The sequence below is a fragment of the Malus domestica genome, chromosome 17 (assembly GCF_042453785.1).
Source record: "Malus domestica chromosome 17, GDT2T_hap1".
NCBI classification, from domain to species: Eukaryota; Viridiplantae; Streptophyta; class Magnoliopsida; order Rosales; family Rosaceae; genus Malus; species Malus domestica.
In genome coordinates, this window is record NC_091677.1 from 27,528,278 (window position 1) to 27,548,261 (window position 19,984).

A 19,984-nucleotide genomic window follows, 5' to 3' on the forward strand; every position below is an offset into this window, starting at 1 on the left:
TATGTCGAACTTTTGTGTTTGCAATTCACTTTGTGCTACCTTTTTACATTACAAATAAATTGCAATAATGGTGAAAAGGTGGGTTTCTATTTAGTTTTTTTATTTTTTTATTTTTATTTTAAGATACAACTGATGACAGATTACGATTATTCACTTCTTTTGAAGCTGAAATTTCTATTTAGATTAAATAGTAAAAAAAACAAAAATAAGTAGAAACCCATCTTAAAATTCTAAAAATTCACCGGTTAACTGGAGCCCATCTTTCCCTCCAATTTTTTCTTTTGTGTTTGTTTTGTTATCTGAAATTCTGCAAGATACATACGACTTTCTCTGCAAAGCATTTATCTTTAGTCAAAAGCACCTCCACCTTGGGACCCTGCCTTCCACACCACTCCCAGTCGCACTCCATTTTTCTAATCCAAATTCTCAATCACAACAACATAAAAAAAATGAAAAAATCCACAATCAAAAACACAATTATCATAAAAAAACAACAGTGATTAGCAACAATCTCCATAGATTTTCCAACTGTAAAGCAAACCCGCATACATTGGATGCTGCTCAAACACAAAGAACAAAGAAAAAAAGCAAAAGAAATTGCAGCAATGCATATCATGAGCATCCCCATGTCTCTCAATCTTCTTGTTCATCACTTTTGAAGCCAAACCCACAAACCCTAAAGACCCAGAAGAAGCAAACAACCACCACCATGCCTTCAAGACACTTACCTGCGACGACTCTGAGGCCACCCAGTTTCTTGACAAAAACCAGGATCTTATTTTTGGCCCTCACAATCTCAGCCACTTTGGTGATAATCTCATCCATCATCTATTTTCTCTACCATTTTTGGCACTCGCTTGTCAACAGAAACAAGACAATCCCATTTGACTCCAGTGATCCTCTCAAGCTTGAGAGATTCCAATACAAAGAGCTCAAGAATGCAACGAGTGACTTCGATGCTGCTAACGTTATCGGGAAAGGAGGCTCCGGCACCGTCTTCAGAGGCATTCTCAAGTGTGGTAAGTTGATTGCTGTCAAGAGATTGGATGCTTTGAATCTGCAGTCCGAGAGGGAGTTTCAGAACGAGTTGCAGATTCTTGGTGGGTTGAGATCGCCATTTTTGGTGACCCTTTTGGGTTATTGTGTGGAAAAGAATAACAGGATTCTGGTTTATGAGTATATGCCCAATAGGAGTCTCCAGGAATCACTTTTTGGAGAAGGGCTTTTGAGTTTGGGTTGGGAGAGGAGGTTCGAGATTGTTTTAGATGTTGCCAGGGCGCTTGAGTTCTTGCATTTGGGATGTGATCCTCCTGTTATTCATGGTGATATTAAGCCGAGTAACATTTTGCTTGATTTCGATTATCGGGCAAAGATTTCGGATTTTGGGTTGTCAAGGATTAAGGTGGAGGGTGAGTTTGGGGTTGATATGTTCAGCCAGGACTTGGGTAAGAGTCAGGAGCTGTGGAAGAGTCAGGATCTGTCTGGGAACTTGGCGGCGGAAACTCCAGCAATCGGTACCCCCGTGGAGAGTGCTAGCGAGGTAGATTTTGCTCTTGCTTTGCAAGCTTCTTCTTCGTCGAAAAATAGTAAAAAAAGTCGTAATGTTAAGGCCTTGAACTTGAATTCTGTGAATTATAATGCCAACATTGCTTGTGAGAGTGATGTTAAGAGTAGTCATGCTAAGGGGAAAGAGGTTTCGAGTGTAGATTTTGGTGGGGATGATTGGAATAATAGGTTTGTGCCTTACGATGACGAGCTTAGTAGCATTGATCACAGTAAGGAGTTGAATATTATTGCCTGCAATGGTGTCGATGATGCAGAGGATACGAAACAGTGGGGGAAGGATTGGTGGTGGAAGCAGGATGGAAGTGGTGAATTGTGCAGTAAAGATTATGTTACAGAGTGGATAGGGAGTCAGATTTGCCCGTCTTCGAATCCTGACTGGGATGATGAAAAGAAGAGCATTCCCGAGAAGAGTGACTTGGATGTGTCGACTCCGGTGGATAAATCAGAAAATGCAGATGAGCCCCGTTTGCAAGAATTTATGCTCGAAAACCTCAATAAGGGGTTTGAGAAAAGAGAATCCAAGGGCAGGAAAAATCGTAAAAGGAAACCGAGGAAGATGCAAGAGTGGTGGAAAGAAGAGCACCTTGCTGAGATTAGCAAGAAGGGTAGTAAGCTAAAAAATCTTGAAACAAAGTGGAAGAAGGGCTTCAAAATGCCGCGTTTTGATCTTGGAAAATGGCTTTACCTTCACAGACGAAAGAATTTCAGGGAGCAGAGTCAAGATGGATGTGATCAAAATGGGGAGTTCAGTTTTAGGAGGGGATGGAAGAAAAAGAATGCACATTCCGTTGGCAGTGACGTCCACAGTGGCGATATATTTAGTCGTGAACTCAGCAGCACAACAAGCATGAGAGGAACTTTGTGCTATGTTGCACCAGAGTATGGTGGCTGTGGATACTTGATGGAGAAGGCTGACATTTACAGTCTTGGAGTTCTAATCCTCGTGGTTGTGTCCGGTAGAAGACCCTTACATGTTCTTGCATCGCCCATGAAGCTCGAAAAGGCGAATTTAATAAGCTGGTGTCGACAGTTGGCGCAAGCAGGAAACATACTTGAGCTTGTAGATGAGAGATTGAAAGACGAGTACAATAAGGACCAGGCAAATTTGTGCATAAATTTGGCTCTCTCTTGCTTACAGAAGATGCCAGAGTTGCGTCCGGAAATTGGGGAGATTGTTAAGATCTTGAGAGGGGATATGGATCTCCCACCACTTCCGTTCGAGTTCTCTCCCTCCCCGCCTTCAAAGTTATACAGCAGGTCAAGGAGAAAACGTACCGCCTCTGCAGATTAGGCACTGCAACACATTCTTCATTTTACTTCTCCTTGATCATTCCTCGCCGGGGTTATGGTGATTGTAATATATAAGAGATGATCCGAAATCGTTGGTGAAGTCTGAAAGATGTGTAGCATGAGGATCATATTGTTGTATGTACACTAGGTAGATGCTTCTGTTTTCTTTTTTCCATTAAATGGGTTCATGTTCAAGTACACCTGACTTCCCTTTCTTGTTTCATGTAAACCAGAATTTTCAACCATAATAAACCAAAAGACTCCTTGAATTTACGGATTTTATAGGCCCTCAGTTTTATCCATGGACTTGTCAGGCATGCATGGTTTTTCTGGTTCTGCCTTCATACAATTGTAGGGACTTTTCCCACAAATTGTACGTTCTTTATAAAATTTGGGGCTGACTAATTCATTTTCCGTCGTTAATTTGGACAAAATTTGACTGTCGGTTTTCATTTTTTCCTTCGATGCACATTGAATCTAGTGAACCACTCAATCCAATCAAATACAGGAAACGAGACTTGAAGGATCGTTCTCATGTGTTACGTATTAAAAAAGGGCTTTTTCCACCACATATAAAAATAAAAAAAACCCTGGTCAGATAAACTTTGACAAACATAGAAAGTGATTGATTGTTTAAGAGAAATGCTAATGGGATTTTCTCAAAATTTGATTTTTTATGAACGCTCTGTCACTTTACAGTTTAACGTTAATTTTCATATCAACATTATAAGATATTGTGCTACAAATATAAAACGACAAAAGATCATTGAAAGTCTTATTTTTCAGAGAAACCCTCATCGCTCAAATTCGGTTGGAGCTAATTTTTGTAAGCCATGAAGCACTCGAGTCGTAGTCATGGGCCAAAGCTGTTTGAGTACTACTAAAGTGTGAATGATTAACCCACGAGAGGCTTGACGCTACTCACTCAAAACAAAAGGATGTGCATAAAGTCATAGAAATATTTTTCCACTTAATTTTTTCTGCTGAATTATCATTGTTATTCTGCTTTCCTAGAAAGAAGAGAGGAAAAAAAGGACGTTGCTCCGTGTCTGGGGCCTTTGCAAGCTAAAAATAGATGTGAACTTAGGGGGACACCTCTTGGAAGCAATATTTGCATTCTTTAAAGTAATGATTTTCACTCCTAGAAAGAAGAAAAATTATTGCTATAATTGGGGTCCCTCAACTCATTAAAACGCGTGGCTATGGTCATTTTTTTCCACTTCGTCAGAATTTTGTTAAAATGAGTTATGTTGGAAGAATCGTTACTCCAATTGGATTAAAGCTGAAGGATCATTTCTCTAGTTGAGTTAAAGCAACGAGATCATTTCTCCAGTTGAATTAAAGTTGAATGACCAAGGGTAATGAATTTTTAGTTGAGGGACCATAAATTGCACGTTTTGATAAGTTGAGGGACCAATAGTAATGAATTTTTAATTACAAGACCATTACTCAAATTGAGTTAAAATTAAAGAACTATTGTTACAATTTACTCTTAAGTTTTTTTCCCTTCTGAAATCTTTTACCATAATCATTTTTTTTTCCTGCCATCAGTTGAAAGCATCATTTTCGTGGGACTATTGCTGGATGGCAATGTGGTATACTTTTTCGGGAAAACGGTAGCGTTTTATTGATGATTAAATAGTACTATTTTCAAATAAAGCATATTTAGTAAACTTTATGAATATGGTGTAGTTCACTTTAAATTTATTCTTGGATTCTTTTTGCCTGGTCAGATATTAGAAGTTAATCATGTCACAGCAATTCTAAACGTTAGAATTTTAAACCATGAGTTTTTGCCTTGGATGTTATGACGTTTTCAGTCCTAATGACATTTTTCTGTTGTTGCAAGACATTTTATACTAATTTTTTTAGAGGAGGGAGAAGTTTCGAGCCTGAAACGCATGAGTAGAAACTCAACATTTTATTTACTAGGATATTAGATCACATGCAAGACATTTCATACTATTTACTTTTCATCTTATTGCAGCAATATCAGAAGATATTTTTCAAGTATATGAGAAAGGTGACATCCGTCCTCATCAAATCAATGATGTACCAGAATATCGGGCTACATGAAACTGGGTATAACTCGATTTCACTCAATTGTCATCCACTTGAATGGAGAAAGAAGTCACAATCTTCTTCTGCAATCCAACATTACTCAAAATACATATTATATATTTTTTATCGAAAGATATACATATTTAAGAGGTCGTTTGATAACCATTTCGTATTTAGTTTTTCGTTTTCATTTTTCATTTAAAAAAATTGATTTAGTAACTACTTGTAAAGCCAAATTTAAAAAACTAAAAAAAAAAAAAAGTAAATTTCAGTTTTTTTTTTCTTTCTTTAAGTGAAAAAAAAAACTGAAAACTGAAAATGAGATAGTTATCAAATGGCTTACCGTTGCTAATTTTTTCTATATGCATGATGAAATATGTTAAAGATCAAGAGTAAGCGAAACACGGGCCAAGTACATATAAATCATGCCAAACGGATGATGATCACCGAGTACTAGAAGCTGGTGAGACTGGACTTCTTGATGATCGTCAAGCCAACGAAATTGTGAACCCTACGGAAGTCCAAGCTACATGTATGCTCAAATTCTGTCTAGCCTTAAAGATCAGGCTTAACACACGTCAAGTCAATCTTACCTGTAGGCTGTAACTAGTGCGACATGCCACTACTAGTACTGGAATGAATCAATGAATACATATTACTACGTTGATCCGTTGTCGACTATCTTACTTTTAATCAAGCTACTGAGATGAGTTTGAAATCGAATTTCTGTTGCATCATCGTGTTCTTCTGATCCGTTAGGCTCTGTACTTACGGGCCTGGCTTTTATCGATCTACTGTTAAATGTGTTGAGTCAATTATATCAGCTTGATCACAGGTATCTAAGTTTCTACTGCTGCTCTTCTTTTTTCTCTATCCGTTTATTGTTTATTGATCACAGCAATGCTTTATGGCATGGAATGTTAGGCGGTGAAGCATCAACACGTAGACAAAATAAGTGTAGTGGAGATGAGAATGCTTCGTTGGATGTGGTGCACAAGAAAAGACAAGATTAGGAACGAGAATATCCAAGGTAAATTAGGGGTAGCCGAAATTGAAGATAAGATGAGAGAAAATCGGTTAAGATGGTTTGGACATGTGAAATGAATACCTACGGACGCTCCAGTTAGAAGATGTGATTACAAGACAGAGGTTCAGGGCCAAAGGGTAAAGGAAGACCTAGGAAGACTTGGAAAGAGACTCTAAGAAAAGACTTGGACGACTTGGATCTAACGGAAGACATGACACAAAACCGATTGCAATTGCGTTCTAGAATTCATATAGCCGATCCCACTGAGTGGGATAAGGCTTTGGAGTTGTTGATTGTTCTTTTTTCGGTCAGCTAAATTCCTCATTCTCAAGAGTTCTTCGATTTCGCTATTTTGCTGTAAAAATCTTATTGCTATAGCAGCATGCAACATGACACGTTACAGAAATTCGTCCCAGACGGGTGATTTAGCTCAGTGTAAGTTTTGCAGTCGTGGTTAGATTGCATGAATTATATTTCCGACAATACTCTAGATTGTCAATAAGTTATAAACTGAATTATTTGATCAAGAAAAAACACATAGTTGCTCATTCGCGTCATTTTCTTCAACACTGGTTCATTTAATCAATATCATAACTAGAATACAGTAGCAACAATCTTATAAACTTTTGATCACTCTGAGACTGAGTGATGTGAATCTCATAAGTTTTTTATCACTCTGAGTGATTGTGCTACCTCCGTCATGATCGGCCTCTCGTCCGGATTTGCTTTGAGACACCTCCCTATGAGCTTGGCACATTCCACTACTTGCTTCTTGTTTTCTTCTTCCAATACCTTGGCCTCTAAATAGGTTTTGCAAAGATTTGCTAACATCGTAAACTGGTGATCGTTATATGAGCTTGAAGCGGCGTTGTTATCGTTCTCCATATACCAATCTAGTAAACCACCCCATCTCTTTCCTGCAAAGATCTCACATAATAGAACTCCAAAGCTGTGGACATCGCTCTTTTCTGAAGTACGTCCGGATATAGCATATTCAGGAGGCAGGCACCCTTGAGTTCCGGTAATCACTTCAACATCTACATGAGTTTTACCAAAAGGAATTGGTACTGAGGTTCGGAACTCGGACAGCTTGGCGACATAGTCTTGGTCTAAGAAGATATGTCCCGTCTTTATATCTCGATGGATGATCATCTTCGGCATGCCGTAGTGGAGATAAGCAACTGCACCTGCTACTTCAATTGCAATCTTTAACCTGATCGGCCACGCTAGCGATTCACCATCTCCATAGATGTGGTGGGAGAGATTACCTTTTGTTGGGAATTCATAAATTAGTGTAGGCAGCTCGGTCTCAAGGCAGCAACCCAACAGCTTCAAAACGTTCTTGTGCTTGCTCATGTTCGAGGCAATTGCTACTTCATTCGCAATCAATTCCAGAGGATCCATGTAACTACTCGAGTCTGCTTCGAACTTCTTAACCAAAATCTGGCGTTCTTCGTGGACTCCTTTGTAAAGTCGAGAATTCCAATCCCTATGTATCATTCCATCCCAGCCGTAGTCATTCGTTGCCTTGTTGAGGTCTCGTTCGGAGTGCATCCGAATCGGATTACAACTCCCATCGAAAGAATGTATGAGCTGTTCCAACATAGCAGCTCCATTCTTCAAGAAGCAGCCCTTCTTTTCCCTGTTGTATTTGTTGTTTCTGAATCTTGATAGCATATTGGAAGATATGCTTTTCAGTTGCCGAAGTCACAACTTTATTTGGGGCTTAACGCGCAAAACATCGATAGTGTGATTAAATTTCTTCACGACTATCGTTTACTTTGAAAAAAATCTTGAAGACTTTGAAAATGGACTGGCCCTCGAGAAGTCTTCAAGTAAAAAATTGAAGACAATTAAAAATTAAATTAAATTGGGTAATAATCTACTTTAAATTACAGGGAGGGGAGGGGAACCGAACTTGGTGAGAAGAGCACACTCCTCTAACCAACTTGACTGCGTTTAGCCCCAAGTTGGCTGACTTTCTGAACGGGGCCAAAAGACTGGAGCTAAACCTAACGGAAACCAATATGCAATCACTCTTCAGAAACCACAAAAAAAGAGCAAAAAGGATACTTTCTGCGGAATGGAGCTGCGAGGTTGAAGCCACTCATACATTCTTTTGATGGAAATTGTGATCCAATTCAAATGGACTGATCATCAAATTCATATGAGCAGAAGGCTCGGTTTTCCTACACCTCATGTCGAAGTAGATGCAGCTCGCTCAAGAACTGCTGACATCAATAGCAACTGAAAATGGAAAACAGTTGATGGGGTTATAGCTAGCCTACTCTTGGAAGGCAAATGAATGTAGTCACCGACTCCCTGCCAAGTCTATGGTTTTAACAGTGACGGCCTACGCTGCTATAAAACTAGTGTGAATGCCTCGATGTATGCCAGCCTAGAAATAGCTCAAACGATCAAAACTATAAACAACCGGAGTTGAAAATAGTCGAAGGGCTCTCGAAATCTAGTCATTTGAAAAATAAAAGTTCAGGTAATACATTTGAGAGGAGAAGGAAAAACCTCAAAACACTTCAGCCTAAATCACATAACGTCAAAGTCTGATGAGAATACATTAAGAGAGAAAAGAAATAAACAAATTCTTAAGAACTCGGAACAAATAAATTGTACACTTCCCTGAGTTATACCACAAGCACTACACCCATCCAAATCCCAAGCACAGCATTGCCAAGGAAACCACCAAGGCCCGAAATCCCTGTTGAGGAACCACCAGGACAGCAGCATCTGATGAAGAGTTATGAGCACTGACGGGGGCCGTTGGGGGGGAAGGCAGAGGATGGACAAGGACAGAGACCTTCATGCCACTGTAGCACTGGCCATTGCCACAAATGAAGTAATACCTCTTCGCCTGATTGAGGGGGATGAAGTCTTTGCCACTGCTCCAGTTCCCAACTGCACCATCCAAGGTGCAGTTGTCATACCCTGTTTGGTTCACTTCAAACACATTGTACTGGTTCTTTTGGTACCTAAACGCTGCAATTTAACAAACACTCCACTTTGAGAACAAATAGAAAAACATGGATAAATAAGAAAAAACTTGCACAAAAGATAAATTGATTGATTTGGCCCAAAAGATTTAATTTGGTAGTCACAAAATGCGTCTGCACAAATAGGGGTGGAATATTTTACCAAATACCGTACCATACTCATGTTGTACCAATTGGTGATGATAATGGTAAACAAAACCATTAGATATACTGAAAGTTTGGCATGGTAATGATAATAAATTTTGACACACCAAAAATTTAATATGGTAATTGGTACAAAGGTTTTGATATGGTAACCATACCGAACCCAACCCCATGCACAAATAGAAATTTTTCAAAGAACAAGACTGATGGTCCTTGAGCTATGAAATTTGTGAAAGAAAACTTTCTCAAATAGAAAATTAAGATAAACTTCAGGGTATGTTTGGGTGAGGAACTTCCAAATTCTAAGGGATTTAAGCATATTTGTAATGCTCATGTGGTGCATTTTCTAATTCCTCGTATGTAATTTTTTGTGATCCATTTCTTCTTCATTTTACCTAATGGCGTTATAATTTGAAAGTCCCTCACCCGAACATACCTTAAAGATTTTCAAAATGTATGTGCTAGTTTCAATTCTAGTGTACAATAATATGGCATTTCTCATTTCTCTATAAAAAATTTTACATCAACAAAATATAAGCAAATTTTCCGATGGTATATAGCAGAGTGATACAAAAATAAATGGCTAAAACTGAAATAATAGATTTAAACAGTTTAGGAAATCAAATCTAACGGTTAAAACATATGGCAGAAACACACACATATATATATATATATAGAGAGAGAGAGAGAGAGAGAGAGAGAGAGAGAGAGAGAGATTGTTATCTTACAGATAAGGTCCCCAACATAGAAAGTATGGTTGTTGGCCCAGAGGGTGTAGTTTTGGCCAGGATTCCAGCCACGGTTGGCTCCAACAATGTGGTCAGTGGCAAGGATTGGAGTGAGCACTGCAAGCCCCGAGATGATGAAAACGAGAAGCAAGATGTGGTCGTGGAATTTGGTGTTGGAGGAGGACTTGGACATCTCTTCCTTCACTTCCCTCCCTCTCTCTCTCTTCTCTCTCTCTCTCTCTCTCTCTCTCTCCCCCTCCCTCCGCTTCTCAGAACTCACTATAATATCACTCTAGTGGAGTCTGGAAAGACGGTTCAAAAGTTCAATTATCTGGGTTGTGTGGGAGCCACACAACACAACAATTATATTCATATATGGGGGTCCAATCCAACTATGTTGACAGAGTGGTCCACTGTTTAGTTTTTGGAAGGATATGGATTTGAATTAAAGCATCAAATAAAAGTGAATACTATATTAGCACTATCAAGTGACCTACTCTCTAAGGATATGGGCTCGTATTGTATTGGTTCTACGATGCAACTTTAACTTTTTTTCGAAGTGTTAGAGCATCGATCACTTAAGTGTGTGTACGTGATTGTGGATCGTTGATGTGATCTTGCATCAATAGCCGATAATTCATTTATTATAAATAGCTGAAGAAGGTACAAATGCAAAGTAAGTCATAGGTTTTTAATATGAACTTTAAGATATCGTCGTGTCAACTTGTTGAACTTAAAAATGGAAAATTTTTAATTTTTCCTTAGTATGTTAACGAGTCATGTAGGTTTGTCAGGTTTTAACCGAAATCGGAGAGGGCACATTTTAGATGCACTCCATGACATGTTTATTTCTATACATTTCTAGATTGAGGCAGAGGGTTCTAGAAAATTTACTTTAAATGAAGAGTTTTTAAAGCAGTGAAAAGAGTCTTAGGGGGTGTTTGTTTGACCTTCTTAGGTGGGACTGGATTAGACTACACTATAGTCTGATGTTTGGTATGGACAAGGATTAGGTTTAATGGGATTAGATCTGACTCGTACGGATTAAACCCCTCGCTAGGAGTTCCTAGCGAAGCACCCCAAAAATGCCCGGATTCGTAAGACCTCATGCGCTCATGCGAGAGAGATCCTCGCTCATCCTGCGAGAAAGTGTCGTTGACGGCCTCCTCCCTCACCTTCTCCTCCTCATCGCCTCTCATCGCCCACAATCTCGTATATTTCTTCCCGTCCCTCCCAACCGTTGAAGAATCCAAAGCAACATTAAGAATTTGGAATCTGGTTTGAGATCGAGAAGGCAAAGCTGGAGAGGGGAGAAAAAGAGGGAGAGGGATGGAAAAAAATTAGGAAAAAAAATAGGGATTTGAAGTAAGGGACTAGAAGCACTTGCGGGGATAGCAGGCAAAGAAATATTTGAGATTCAGAAGGAAGAGAAAAATAAGAGACCAGAAGCCTCTGGAAAGAAAAAGAGAGAAAAAAAGAAGAAGGTAGAGAGCGTGCAGAGAAAGAATTAAAAAAAGAGTGTGTTATCCACACATCTTATTTTACTTCTCACACACCCTTGATAATTTTTGTCCGTTGATCTTCTTCAATTCATCCGCTCCGACGGTCGAAAATTTAAAAGGTGTGTAAAAAGTAAAATGGGGTGTGTGGATATCACACCCCTTAAAAAAAATGACAAAATATTTTATTCAAAAAATAATTTAGTCTATAACTTAGTCCGACACTGCACCAAACACTTTACTAATCTAGTGCAGCTTAGTCTAGTCTAAACCAGTCCAGCTTAGTCTCTGCAACTAGTCCCGTTCGAAACAGTCCGGTACAACAAATGCACCCTTAAATCTCTTTTACCTATGTCCCGGTGTCGGAGGAGAGCAAATTTTCTGCACCCAAATGAGGCCGTGGCCTCTCTGTGGCTTTCATACAAAAGCGACACCTGTCCACTTACTTACGCACCTTAACTCTGTTAAGGTTTCTGTTATCTCCTTCGCCTTTCAAGTTTAAACGCGTCTCTCTGCTCCAGCCCCTCCCTAGTTCTCAAGCGACATGGCGGCCGTGAAAGGCATTCTCCAGCACCAACCTCCTTAGCCCCAACAACCATCGCAACCCATGGCGGTGGAGAGACTCAACGATGCCGTGCAGTAGTAGCTGAACATCGAGGTTGTCAAGACCCGAGCCATCAACTTCTTCAAAGCCATCTTCCACGCCAACACCACCCAAAAATGGCAAGACTTCCTGACCCAGTACTCCATGGTCAGCCTCGAAGCTTTTACCGGAGATGGAGGTTGAAGACAATGGCAAGAGGGAGCAATTGCTTCACGGGTTGCAGCCTCCCAATTTCTTTCCAATTTGATAACTTTCTCCCCAAATTGACAAGCTTAAGGTAATTTAGGGTTCAATTTGGCATCTGCGTCTTTGCTATTTTGAGTATGCTATTCACATTAGAGGTTTCAGGTGGTTGTGTGCAGGCTAGGGTTTTCGCCATTTTGGAAGCGGAAACGAGAATGGGGAGTCAGCGAGAAAGACGCTTGGTTTTTTTTTTTTAATTTGGGAGATAACAGAAACCTTAACAGAGTTAAGTTGTGTAAGTGAATGGACAGGTGTCGCTTTTGTATGAAAGCCACAGAGAGGCCACAGCCTCATTTGGGTGCAGAAAATTTGCTCTCGTGTCGGAGGGGGAGATGAATCATATTATGGTAAAACAAATTACACGTGGCATCAAGTGAATGGGTCCAAATGGAGTGGGTCCAGACATGGGACTTCTAACGCCTTGACACGTGGAACTTTGTCCTTTAATCGTTATTAAGAACGTAAAAAATAAAAAAACACTTGAAGGTCTTTAATCAAGTTCATTAATCGTCATTTTACTTTAATTGTCATTTTTCTTTGTTGATTTTTTGAAAAAACACTTAAAGGTCTTTCTAGAAGAAAAACGTACTAATACTAAGAGATCTGACCAAGAGGATAATAGAAACCGAATGAGGATGCTCTCCGAATCCTCTTTGTGAGAATCTTAGGCCATCTCCAACCGAGGGCTGGCCAGATGGCTCGTTTGAGCCCTCTGGCCCTCCAAGATTCCCCAAGATATTAATATTTTAATGAACAGTACAGGGCCATATTTGCCTCCGTCTCCAACCGAGGGCCAGAGGGCCAAAGGGCTCGTTTTAGCCCTGTCACAAAAAACCGTCTCCAACCGAGGGCCAAAGGGTCATAGGGCCAAACATAATTTATTATTTAAAAACTACAATTTAATGTTGTATAAATGGCCTAGGAAGTTATACGAAAAAAATAGAATTGAAAAAAAATATGAAACAAATTTTGTGAAATAGAAGTTATAGGAAAAAAAATATGAAAAAAAATTTGATTCATATGAAAAGGCAAAAAAAAGGGAAAAAAAGAAGTTTAAATTCATTAAAAAAAAAAAAGAAGTTTAAATTCATTAAAAAAAAAAAGAAAAAAAAAATAGGCCTAATAATCCAACGGCTACTAGCCGTTACATTCAAAAACATTTCAAACTATTAATGTCGGTTATAACCGACACTAATAGTAGAACTATTTTAAAAAAAAAAAGCTCTTTAATGCTGTCGGTTTTAACCGACAGCAATAGGAAACATTGAAAAAAAATATGAAACAAATTTAATGATGTCGGTTTTTTCCTATAACTTTTATTTCACAAAATTTGTTTCATATTTTTTTTCAATTCTATTTTTTTCGTATAACTTCCTAGGCCATTTATACAACATTAAATTGTAGTTTTTAAATAATAAATTATGTTTGGCCCTATGGCCCTTTGGCCCTCGGTTGGAGACGGTTTTTTGTGACAGGGCTAAAACGAGCCCCTTGGCCCTCTGGCCCTCGGCTGGAGACGGAGGCAAATATGACCCTGTACTGTTCATTAAAATATTAATATATTGGGGAATCTTGGAGGGCTAGATGGCTCAAACGAGCCCTCTGGCCAGCCTTCGGTTTGAGATGGCCTTAGGAATTCTCAAATCACATCCGTTCATTGTATATCATGCGACTAGAAATCATTGTAAATCTTTTTATTTAAAATTAAACATAAATAGTACTTAACGAAAATTGGTAATGTACCATGAATGAATGTGATTGAAGGTTCCCGGGATCTTCACAAAGAGGATCCGGAGAGAATCCTTACCACTAATGCTGTCTGGGTTTCATCCGTGGCAGCTGCTAATATGCTAAGAGACCACCCTTCTTGTACAAAGAGGATAATGCTCAATCATGGCGGTAAATGCATGTTTTCAAAGTCGCCAAGAAATACATACACGACGGCGTGTGTGCCCATCTTGAAAACGACACTTGCGCCTCTGCCGACGAATCATAGAGGAGAGGCCACGGACTGCTAGAAATTTTGCCCATATCGCTATCCAGTGCTCACAAAACAAATGATGAGTGCCACAATCAGATTCTCGCTTTTTCGCGCTATTACAGTAGGATTGAAAACGTAAAATTTCTTACATGAAGAGTTGTTTACAGTTATGAGTTATAAGTAAAGGGTTTTTCATTCTTCTCTTCCGTTTAAACCGAACAGGAATCTCTAAATCTACAGATAGTAGGTTCCACCAGCATAGATGACTGAGAAGCTGCAGAAGAAGAAAAATACTATACTTCCAAACATGTCTTCGTTCGCCAAATGTTAACAAGTCTTTGTTCGGTATGAGCAAACAAAAGCAACAAAGAAAAGAGGAAAATAGTATACTTCCAAATCATGGAAACCACGATAAACTAGCCGAGTTCATGAACTAATTGACCAAAGTTGGAGTCATCTGCCAAAAGTACAATATGAACACGAGGGATCAAGTAGAAAACATACCAGGAACATATAGAAACAACAGCAATGATTCCCGAATATACCAGAAAACTGTGAATTAAACGCTCTTTGATAAACTTTTTGCATTATTGAAGAAGCTGAGCTTCTTTCTCAATGCCAGATCAATTTTTGTCTTAATCAGCTGCCACGGATGAAAACCAGATAGCATAGGTGGTACTGTTTCTATGAGTCGATGTTTGCAGAAGCAGCTTCCTCAATGACTTGGTCAATAACTACCACCCATATCATTTCGAAATGTTCCGCATGCAGTGGAATTTGAGATTAAACTATTTAATTGATGCCTTTTTCTTTCTTGATTTGCGTAGACTATTCCATCTCTTTGTACTACCTTGCTTTTGATTAACCTTTGTTGCTTGCTTGACTGGTATCCGTCTCCGTTTTCCTTTAACACGACTACCTGGCACCTCCAAAAGCCTCTTAAGCTTTGGATCTTCTACAAATCCGTTAGTCTTCATCTCAGAAAATATTTCCTTGGCCTTAATTAACAACCGACAAGCTGCCAGCCCTTGTACCATTACTGTGTAATGTGCAGAATCAGGCACTACTCCATACTGCTTCATTTCCGTCCAAATCTTCAATGCCATTTCAGGTTGCTCTAATCTGAAGAACTTTCCAAGAATCATAAGAAAGGTACTGCTACTGGGACCTAAACTAGCTTTCTTCATCCGATTAAGAATTTCAAGAGTTCCCTCTAAACCTGTGCTCTGGAGAAACGCATTGTAAGTCTCAGTGGTCGGGCTGAGATTATTAGCAATCATAGCGCTCAACATCTGCCTCGCCTCCTCTAGCTTTTCTGATTCACATAAAGGACATATCATTGAGTTATACGTGGTAGCATCTGCCTGCAAACCCTCTTCTTTCAATTTGTCCAATATTTTGAGAGCTTCTTTAAAACAATTTTCACAAGTTAGAACATAAATTAATGAGTTATAAACGCTGATCCCAGGGATCCAACCCCTCTTCTTCATTTCATCATAGAGCCTAAGGGAGTCAAATAGTTTCCCAACCTTTGAGAAGCAGGAGATCAAGTGCGTATAAGAAGTTGCATCTGGTGTAACACAACATTTTGACATTTCTCTCCAAACTCTCTTGGCTTCAAATACATCAACAGATATGTTACACCACCCATTCAGAATAATGTTAAAGCTCTCGGTCTCCAGTGGGAAAAGCTTCTTATTTACAAGCATGAACTCTTCAGCTTCTTCGATGTTTCCATATTTACAGAGAGCATTCAAGAGGATGTGGAATGCTTCTTGATCAGGAGTCAATCTGAACTTGTCCATTACATGGAATGTCTTAATGGCCTTACACGGATCATTCGCAGATGCATATCTGATGAACGACAAAGGAGAAATAAGGAAAGATTATGATTTTTTATCAGGACTTGTAAACCCTGTATGAGTTTGAGAAAGCATAAGCTCAGGGATGCTAACAAATAAACTCCAAGAAACGGACAAAGCTTAGATAATACTTAAATACGAATTTCAAACGTCGATGTCTACAAGTATTTAAGCCACTACCTCCTTTTTAAAATTTATGAACTCTTCTCTCTCTCTCTCTCTCAAGAAATTTAAAACGTACATAAACATAACTAATAGTAAGCTACTAATTACAAGCAATCTTTACTTTAAATAATAGCTACAACAGTGTCATTTACTTTCAATAATTTTAGCCATAATACTTCGCCAGCAAAAATTATGTATAAAAATCCAATGAGTATCTGGAACACATAACAGTTACGAGTATCCAACACCTACATACTCAAATAGAGAGATTAGGGGTGTAAATAAAGTCGAGTTTTTATTGTTTCATTCATGTTGTTTCAGATTCGTCTCACATTTATCGTGTAAACCACAGCTCAAGACTAAGATCCCTAAATTCTAAATTAAACTCATCATCCATCATCCTGAAACAAAAATCCAAATATCCTGAAGCCAGAAAAAATGAACAAGAACTAATTCTGTAAAGATTCCTACTTTAAAAAGAAAAATTCGTTTGGTTTTCGGAGTTTCATGAAGTTAAAGCATCTTGTTGGATTGCACAAAAACAAGAATTGGAGCAACCATTGAAACAATACATATCAAATTTCAAACTTTTAAGAGTATGAAACAAAAAATAGAACGCAGAAAATTTACAACCATGTCTAGTTCTAACAACCAAACACTCTAGCTAAATGAAACCTCTTTTCAAACGCCATATATAATTTTCAATTCAAACCATAACCAACATTCAATCAAAAATTAAAAAATCCAAAGCAAAGCACAAGCATACCTATCAATCATAATAAGCATTGCACGCCGCGTATCCATCAAAGCCCGATGCAAGTCTCGTATCAAACACCAAGCAGTACTGAACTTTTTGTGACTCCCCAGAATCCATACCATCAAACTACAAGCCTCTTCGTTGCAACAGCCCCACTTCTCACCCCATTGGAAAGCCAAAAACGCCGACTTCCAATCTTCTCTCAACTCCCAAATCGCCAAAAGCACCGTTTCTCGATCCACCTCGATGCCCGACTCGTCGAGAAAAGCCACGGCCTCGGCTTCTGAGGCAAAATCGGCGGCGCGTTTGAGCAATTCGAGAAATTGGGTGAAACGCGAGTCGCGGGGATGGTCTGTGTTGAATCGTTGGCCCAAGGGGTCGTTGAGGGTTTGGGCTGAGAAGGGTTGGAGAGTAGAGAAATGGCGAGGGGTTTGAGGGAGCACGATAAGTGTTCGATGAAATGTCTGACAGAGATCGCGGAGGAGAGGTTGTGAGGAACAAGGCGAAGACGGTGAGTAAGAAATGGATGGGAGTAGGGTGTGTGATAGGAAGAGCTGGGAATGTTTGCTTCGCAGTCTTCTTGCGATGGCGGGAAGTGCCATCAGTTCACCACACCAGAAGCAGCATTGGGCGTAAACAGTGGCATTAGGAAAAGAGATTGAAAATTGAAACGTGATGACTAAAATGGCATAGGATCCTCTCCGGAGAATCCTGACCCGACCAAAATTACATCAAATTTAAGGGTAAGCACGGTCCGGTTCATCTCTAACACCGGAATTGAAATCGGAAAAAAACTACAGTTTGGTTGCTTCGGTTCTTATAAATATTCATCACGAATATTGAGTTAAATCGGATTGGAACGGTTCAAATTCAATTCGGTTCGCATTCAATTAAGGAGAAATTTTTTGGTGTGTTTAAAACATGGAGTAGAATTCTTGTCATAAGGGTTTGAAGGGAGGGAGTTTGAGTCACTGAGTGTGTTGTCCTTATTGTCATTTCATAAGAAAGTTTGTTAAAGGTTTTTGATTTTTAATTACTGAATGACGTTTATTGTCATTTTATATTAATTTAATATGGTCGATGCAAACATTGGAAAGAAAAAGAAAAAGAAAAAGTTGAGCATGACCAAAGGACATGATTATGTTTACTTTTATCTTAATTTTATTTTGATTAATTTAATTTAAGGTTAAAAAAGAAATAGGAGTGTATAAAGAAAAAAAATAGTGTGTTGAAATTACTTTTTTAAAGTAGACGTGGTTTGAAAAAGTTAGTTATAGTAGTGTGTTTCACTCTATGCTTACAATTTCAAATTCCCTCACGTGTACAGTCATTTAAGTTTTGACAGCAAATATTAGGTGACATGAAGGCACTTGTCCCGTCCATATTTAGGCAAGACTTGACTTCACTCTTTAGATTTAGGGTTTAAACGCTTTAACAATTACTTATCGTTTGTGTTAAAAAAAATGAAATTGGAAGTGACTTACTATATGTTTGGATGAGGGAAATAAACTTGAAAGTTTGACAAAAGTCAGAAATTATAAATTCACATGCACCAATTCCTTTGTTTGGATTCATAAACATAGAAATTTAGAATTTATGCATAGAAAAAAAAATTGGAATTTGGAACTTCTAATTCTCAAGTTTAAATTCGATGTAAATATGTGTCATTTCCAAATTTCTATGAGTGAGAACTTAAGAATAACAAATTTCGTATTCAAATTCTATTGTTTTTTTAGGTTAACCAAACAAGAAAATTCACAAATTCTAGACAATAAAATTCCGTCATTTGAATTTCCATCATTCTAAAATTCCTTAGTAATTTAAAATTTCCTCATCCAAATATAGTGTTAGTGAGTGCAAATTTTGAAGTTGAATTACTATAATACTTATGACTCATTTGGAAAGTGCTTTTAAATGACTAAAAACGCTTTTCTTTTTTTTTAATAAACGATATTATCTACGCTAAAGGGCTAGTAATAATGTGGTTCAAATTCACCTTTGGTGAGAATCGAACTCAAGACCTCTCACTTACAAGTGAAAAGGAATCCCACTAGACCATAGTATTAAGTGGTGACTAAAAACACTTTTAGAGAAAATATTTTTTATACTAATCTTTAGTAAAATGCAAGTTAATCTTGAAAAATAATGCATTTCAAGTATTTTTGGAACCAAAAATACTTTCCGTAAAAGTGTTTTCAGTAATTTAAAGCACTTTTCAAACGAGCCTTTAAACTTTTCATATCCTGTAAATAAGGAAGACTTGTATCATAGTGAAAATCAAACACCTTTGTGGCCCTCCTCACTCAGGCTCCCCCACCCCCTCATACCTCATAGAACCCTAATTACTGATTTTTTATTTATTATAGTATAAAGGGTAAATTACATTTACCACCTCAGATTTGGGTGTCATTACAATCTCATACTACATCTTTAAAACATTTCAATCTCATATCTTTAGTTGTTATTTATTTCAATTGTATACAACCGTTAGTTAATATGTTAAATTTTCTATTAAGTGATGATGTGGCAAGTTTGGAGGCCCCATTTTGCTAACTTGGAGCAAACTTATGACACGTTGATAAATAAATAAATTATTAATAATCTAAATATTAGAAGATTATTTCAATTTATTTAATATTTTATATAAAAATAATATAAGAACAATACTTGGCTACTTAAAGATGAGTAGGAACTTCTATTAAAATTTCTCAAAATTGTTCGTCGTCAATTTATAGAACTTCGTGTTTATAATCAGAATCGTTCATATTATAAATCACTATATAAAGATCGCATCTGCAAAAAATCAATTAAAACTAAGGTCGTTTAGTCATCAAACTATTTAAAAACAAATGAACGGTATTGGTAAAAGCATTATGAAAAGGAAGTACCCTACAAGAGGGTTTTGATTGATGGAGGAGTTACGGTCAATGTGTTGTTGTACAAGCAAATGAACGGTATTAGTAAAAGCATTATGAAGAGGAAGTGCCTTTCAAGAGGGTTTTGATTGATGGAGGAGCTGCAGCCAATGTGTTGTTGTACAAGCAAATGA

The 19,984-nt window shown here is 38.1% G+C and overlaps 4 protein-coding genes across 4 annotated transcripts; 1 reads left to right on the forward strand and 3 right to left on the reverse strand.

The window, feature by feature from the left end:
* Nucleotides 1–337: 337 nt before the first annotated feature.
* Nucleotides 338–3,129, forward strand: LOC103405578 (putative receptor-like protein kinase At1g80870). Its single transcript, XM_008344589.4, has one exon. It carries the CDS (start codon nt 710–712, stop codon nt 2,855–2,857), a length of 2,148 nt encoding a protein of 715 aa, XP_008342811.1. The 5' UTR covers nt 338–709; the 3' UTR covers nt 2,858–3,129.
* A 3,372-nt stretch (nt 3,130–6,501) lies between these two features.
* On the reverse strand, nt 6,502–8,654 carry LOC103405579 (non-functional pseudokinase ZED1-like). The gene has a single exon (XM_008344590.4). It carries the CDS (start codon nt 7,619–7,621, stop codon nt 6,602–6,604), a length of 1,020 nt encoding a protein of 339 aa, XP_008342812.1. The 5' UTR covers nt 7,622–8,654; the 3' UTR covers nt 6,502–6,601.
* Nucleotides 8,601–10,017, reverse strand: LOC103405700 (early nodulin-like protein 19). Its single transcript, XM_029097588.2, has 2 exons — nt 9,825–10,017; nt 8,601–8,938 (listed from the first exon to the last, which is right to left on the reverse strand). The coding sequence occupies exons 1-2, from the start codon at nt 10,015–10,017 to the stop codon at nt 8,601–8,603; spliced, it is 531 nt and encodes a 176-aa protein (XP_028953421.1).
* Nucleotides 10,018–14,426: 4,409 nt separating this feature from the next.
* Nucleotides 14,427–17,787, reverse strand: LOC103405580 (pentatricopeptide repeat-containing protein At1g80880, mitochondrial). Its single transcript, XM_008344591.4, has 2 exons — nt 16,945–17,787; nt 14,427–16,005 (listed from the first exon to the last, which is right to left on the reverse strand). The coding sequence occupies exons 1-2, from the start codon at nt 17,535–17,537 to the stop codon at nt 14,940–14,942; spliced, it is 1,659 nt and encodes a 552-aa protein (XP_008342813.3). The 5' UTR covers nt 17,538–17,787; the 3' UTR covers nt 14,427–14,939.
* Between the last annotated feature and the right edge of the window lie 2,197 nt (nt 17,788–19,984).